General features: G+C 38.9%; 1 protein-coding gene across 1 annotated transcript; it reads left to right on the forward strand.

The window, feature by feature from the left end:
• Window positions 1–2195: 2195 nt before the first annotated feature.
• LOC131622626 (uncharacterized) lies at window positions 2196–3515 on the forward strand. The gene is made up of 3 exons (XM_058893666.1): window positions 2196–2263; window positions 2365–3024; window positions 3086–3515. The coding sequence occupies exons 1-3, from the start codon at window positions 2196–2198 to the stop codon at window positions 3513–3515; spliced, it is 1158 nt and encodes a 385-aa protein (XP_058749649.1).
• Window positions 3516–5815: the final 2300 nt, after the last annotated feature.

The raw sequence follows: 5815 nt of genomic DNA on the forward strand, positions 1-5815 counted from the left end.
TCGAGAATAATGTTAATTTCTCCTCGTTTGAGTTGAGAAATTATCAAGTATAATTTTTCCTTGGATTCTCTTTAGAGAATTATTGAAATTTCTCTTGGTTTGAGAAATTACTATGACTGGTCGTTATACCAGATACTAAGATGGTATTTATACCATATTTGAATGGTCTTAGTACCATATGAGGGTGTATTTCTAGACCGATTATCTATCGTGCAAGTAGTAATCGTATAGTATAGAACTGGGCTATTTTATCCTGGAGGCGTCGTGGTTATTAAGAGCTGCTTTGCATAATTTTGGCAGTACCGCGGAACGTCTTAAAGAAAGCGTACCGATCCGTGACTCGACCCGGTAATTTCTTTGGTGGAAAACTTGTTAAAATCACGATCCAACAATGAAAACGAAGAGAAAAATCTACCGCAGCTGCTATCCTCGATGATGAAATCTTTAGCCTCGAAATCTAACACTGGAGCCTCTGAGAAACAAACTCAGAAGGCGTATGCGCTGAAAGATGATGATTCTTGTCTCAAAGTTCCAATTATGCGAAGAAGATGATGATTACAGCGCTGAATCTTCATGGAAGGTGATATTGATGGTGCTGATGAAGGTGAGAAAAGAGAGTTATGGTGGTTGTGATGGTGGAAAATGGTTATGGAAGTTATGGTGGTTGTTGGAAGTTTGTTACACGGTTGAAGTTGAAGATGAGAGAGAATGGAGTGGAGAGAAGAGAGAGTAAAGATGAGAGGGTTTGTATGAATCTGAAAAAATGAAGTATGCGTGGTTTTTGTGAAGGGTTTGATATTTATATGGGCAAGGATAGGTCATGACTTGGCAAGATTATCTTTTTCAAGTAGCTGACTTTGAAGCTCAGTATCTCCTTCCATACTTAACCAAATATCATGAATCTTTTTTCTTGGATAAAGGACATGGAGTACAAGAGCTTGGTGTGACAATAGGATTCTAGAAATACTAGTAGATCACCAAAATCAACTCTGAAAATGGCACACCACGTGCTTGTGAATATACCTACGTGCATGACTTGACTTTGGCCCATGTTCTTGGAAATACGTGTCTTGGCAAGGTCATGACTTTGAGGCACCATATTTTCCAAACTACACATCCAAAATCAGTGATTCTGTGATCATTGTATAGGGGGCATAGAATAGAGGAGATTGGTATTGGAGTTGATTCAAGGAGATGCTAGAAATTCTCGAGAATTGGCTTCCAATATGGCATGCCACCTGTTTGTTGAATTGCTTGCGCTACCCAGAAATTTGCCTAGCAAACTTGACTTGCATCCGTTTGAAACTCCCAACTTCAAGCCTTCATATCTCTTGATCCATGCTTCAACTGGAAAAATGTCCAACTACAAAGTTGTTCTCCTCCATGAGAGGAATAACTTTGATGCTGAACTCTTTTTGATACAATGCATCTATCCACGTGTAAAGTGATGGTGAAGTTGACTGGTCACCACATTTTAAAAATCCAAAATATTTTCTAAGTGTTGGAACTTTCTATTTATGGAAATTTCTCATTTCAACCACCTTCCATATTTGGCAACTTTTTGGTTATTCTTGATTTTATTTATTCTTTTGACTTTTCTTGCTCAACTTTCCTCCAAAAGTTAACATTTGAATAGTTGGCCTCATTTTGACCAAAATACCCAAAAGTCAACTGTTTGACTTTTTCAGCTTCAGATGGATTTTCTGATTTATCAATCTCCGATTCCACTTCAAATCAATCATCAACCAAAAAAAATCAATTGCACACCCTCACATGAGTCTCATTCCATCTCACACTATAAAATCATCCCTTGATTAAATGTTGACCAAAAAGTCAACTGTTGTTGACTTTGGTCAAAAAACCTTGATTTGGGAAGGCTGGATGAACTTCAAGCCTACATTCTCTAATCAATGCCTTGAGTTGAAGATTGTAAAACCCTAATTCCAAGAGAATTTCAACGGGGTTGATACCACACAATCAGACCTCAGATCCACCTCTTTAATCAGGAATATCCTTCAGTAGAACTCTTTTCTTGTCAATTTTGAGCAGTAATCATGAAATGAATGAATGTATGGGATTATGACTTAAATGGGATATGCACATGAATGTAAGCCAGATAAACAGGGTAGGAAAAATTTAGGGTATCACAATTGGTTCGTTCTGGTATGCTTTCATTCAGTGATGTTGGCCCTAATATGGAAAATAATCCCTTGCCTCCTCATGGAACATCTGCTGTGAACATGGTATATGGATGTCCTGGAAAGTATCGGATATATCGTGTGCAACACACAGAGGATCATTGGTAGAGATGCATGCAACTTTGTGTGAATACAGTCATTATGAGCATAATCATGCTGCTTGTAGAATTTGTTCTGTTAATTCTCGAGGATGTTCTGTCTTAAGGAGAGATCTGCAAGAGATGTTGGATCAAGGGCTCATAGAAATTCTTAGAGACAGAGATGAAGATGATGTTAATATGATCGATCCGTGCTTTGAAATTCCAGAAAGTGCAGAGATTGAGTATTATGGAAAAGTTGTTGTGGAGCCACTTGTCATATGTTTGCCTAGAGTTGTATCCTATAGTTCTGACAAAGCTGTGTCGTACCGATATAACGCCACTATGCTCGAAGATGGAAAGGAAGTAGAGATTAAGCCCCTATCTTCTGTTGTGAATATAGCAGATGTTAGTAAAGTGACTAGAAGTGGGATAGTCTTCACTCAACTCCAAGCAGTTGTGAATGTCCAGAAGAATCTCACTCAGATGCCTGTGACTACTGGTAATACGACAAAAGTGAATAATGGGTCGTCTTCAAGAAAAGAGATGGATGAGATTTTAAAACTTATCAAGATGAGTTATTACAAGATTATGGATCAATTGCATCGTACTCCCTACAAAATTTCCATAATGGAATTGTTGACGTGCTCTCCTGCTCATAGGGATTCTTTGATGAAAATAATCGATCAGGCTTTTGTGGACCATGACGTAACCTTGGATCAGTTTAATGGGGTTGTGGGAATATTACAGTGATGAATATTTTCCTGAGGAAGGAAGAAACAATAATTTGGTTTTACACATATCTATTAGTTATAAAGTGGATTCGCTGTCGAATGTGTTGATCGATACTGGTTCGTCGCTGAATGTTATGCCGAAATCTATTCTTGCTAAGCTATCTTATGGAGGCACACCAATGAGATATATCAATGTGATAATGAAGGCTTTTGATGGATCAAAGAAGTCTGTGGTTGGAGAAGTTGATTTGCCCATTTGTATTGGTCAGTTCGTTTTTCAGGTCACTTTTCAGGTGATGGACATCTTTCCTGCGTATAGTTGTTTGTTGAGACGCCCATGGATCCACGAGGCTGGGGAAGTTACTTCCACTCTCCACCAAAAGTTTAAATTTGTGAAGAATGGAAAGTTGGTTGTTGTGGATGGAGAGCAAGCTCTGCTGATTAGCCATCTCTCTTCGTTCCGTACTATAGAAGCTGATGAAACAGTCATTGGAACTGCGTTCTAAGCTCTGTCTGTTAATGATGAGTCCAAGAAGGATGAAGCTTCCATTGTGTCTCTCAAAGATGCTCAGCAGGTAGTGTAGAAAGGACCCTCCAATGTATGGGGACAAGTGGTGAGTCTGCAAGAGAACAAGAATAGAGTTGGCTTAGGATTTTCTTCCTCAGGAAAGTCTGTGGTGAAGTCAAAATCTACTGTTCTCCCTTATCTTGAGATATTTCGCAGTGCTGGTTTCCAACATCTGACTCCTCTAGAGGTTGATGCTATCATTGAAGATGAACCAGAGTCAGGGATGTCAAACTTTGTGACCCATGGAAAGATGATCAAGAATAGGATCACCATAGATGTTCCTGAATGTACTCATGTTTCAAAGTAATTTGTTTTTTATGTTTTTCAAAATCCTTTCACTCTGCCCAAGGTGAAAGTGATGTTATTGGGGCTTTTCCTGTTTGTTTCAAACATTAAAATCATCAATAAAAGTCATTTTATTCCCGCATATATGTGCTTTTTATGTTTTTGCTTTTTCTAGCAAGTGGTAACACAAAAAAAAAAAACCCTAAAAATGTTTATATTTGTCATAATCTGCGTGATTGCTTGTTTGCATATATCTTTGCTTTTCCTGAAATAATAATCACATGTGCAGATTAATCAATAAAACCGTTGAAAGTAATGACCTTGCACCCTCTCCCAACTTTGAATGTCCTGTGTATGAGGAGGAAGAAGAAAGTGAAGAATGTATTCCTGATGAAATTTCCCGATTGCTTGAGCATGAGGAAGACACCATCCAACAATACAAAGAGCCGCTAGAAGTCATCAACTTGGGTTCCGAAGAAGATAAGAAGGAAGTCAATATTGGGGAACTTCTTGGTCAAGATGTTAAGAAGAGGTTGGTAGAGCTCATGAAAGAGTATGTTGACATTTTCGCTTGGTCCTACCAAGATATGCCTGGGTTGGACACATATATTGTAGAGCACCGTTTGCCGCTGAAGCCCGAATGCCCTCTTGTCAAGCAAAAGCTAAGAAGAAGTCATCCCGATAAGGAGGAGAAGCTTAAGAATGAGGTCCTAAAGCAGATAGATGCAGACTTCTTAGTCCCTTCAGTATATCCTCAGTGGATTGCCAACATTGTGCCAGTTCTGAAGAAAGATGGAAAAGTTCGCATGTGCGTTGATTACAGAGATTTGAATAAAGCCATTCCAAAAGATTATTTTCCTCTACCTCACATTGATATGTTGGTAGATAGCACTGCAAAGTTTGAGATTTTCTCCTTCATGGATAGTTTTTCATGATAAAACCAAATTAAGATGGCACCTGAAGACATGGAAAAAAATAACATTTATAACACCATGGGGAACATTGTGTTACAGAGTGATGCCTTTTGGGTTGAAGAATGCTGGCGCGACGTCCTAGAGGGACATGACCACCCTTTTCCATGATATGATGCACAAAGAAATCGAGGTATATGTGGATGACATGATTGCCAAGTCTCAATCAGAGGAGGGGCACATGGAGGATTTATTGAAGTTGTTTCAGCGTTTGAGGAAGTATCATCTCCGCTTGAATCCAAACAAGTGTACTTTTGGTGTCCGTTCCGGAAAGTTGTTAGGTTTCATTGTCAGTCAGAAAGGAATCGAAGTAGATCCTGATAAAGTCAAAGCTATTCGAGAGATGCCAGCACCAAGAACTGAGAAACAAGTGAGAGGTTTCCTTGGGCGTTTGAATTATATCTCCAGTTTCATCTCAAATATGACTGCTACCTATGACCCAATTTTCAAGTTGTTAAAGAAAAATCAGGGATGTGTGTGGAATGAAGATTTTCAGAAAGCTTTTGACAGTATCAAAGAATATCTGCTTGAACCTCCTATTTCACTCCCTCTAGTTGAAGGAAGACCATTGATTATGTACCTCACAGTGCTTGAGAATTCAATGGGATGTGTGTTGGGCCAACATGACGAGTCTGGTCGAAAAGAGTACGCAATATACTACCTTAATAAAAAGTTTACCGAGTGCGAAATAAGATACTCTCTACTTGAGAAAACTTGTTGCGCTTTGGTGTGGGCTGCTCGCCGACTAAGACAGTATATGCTGGTTCACACCACCTTGTTGATTTCCAAATTGGATCCAATTAAGTACATATTTGAAAAGCCTGCATTAACTGGGAAGATTTCTTGCTGGAAAATGTTGTTATCTGAATATGATATTGAATACCGCACTTAAAAAGCTGTGAAAGGTAGTGTGTTGGCAGAATACTTGACTCACCAACCAATTGAGGATTATCAGTCTATCAGAGTGGATTTCCCAAATGAG

The sequence above is a fragment of the Vicia villosa genome, unplaced genomic scaffold, assembly GCF_029867415.1.
Source record: "Vicia villosa cultivar HV-30 ecotype Madison, WI unplaced genomic scaffold, Vvil1.0 ctg.000034F_1_1_2_unsc, whole genome shotgun sequence".
NCBI lineage: Eukaryota > Viridiplantae > Streptophyta > Magnoliopsida > Fabales > Fabaceae > Vicia > Vicia villosa.

Excerpts from the sequence above, each read along its gene's own strand:
- LOC131622626 (XM_058893666.1), top strand. The coding sequence starts at position 2,196 with ATGGAAAATAATCCCTTGCCTCCTCATGGAACATCTGCTGTGAACATG. Across the intron at positions 2,264-2,364 it reads GTATATGGATGTCCTGGAAA|AATTTGTTCTGTTAATTCTC; the intron begins GTATCGGATATA and ends TGCTGCTTGTAG. Across the intron at positions 3,025-3,085 it reads GGGGTTGTGGGAATATTACA|TTATAAAGTGGATTCGCTGT; the intron begins GTGATGAATATT and ends CATATCTATTAG.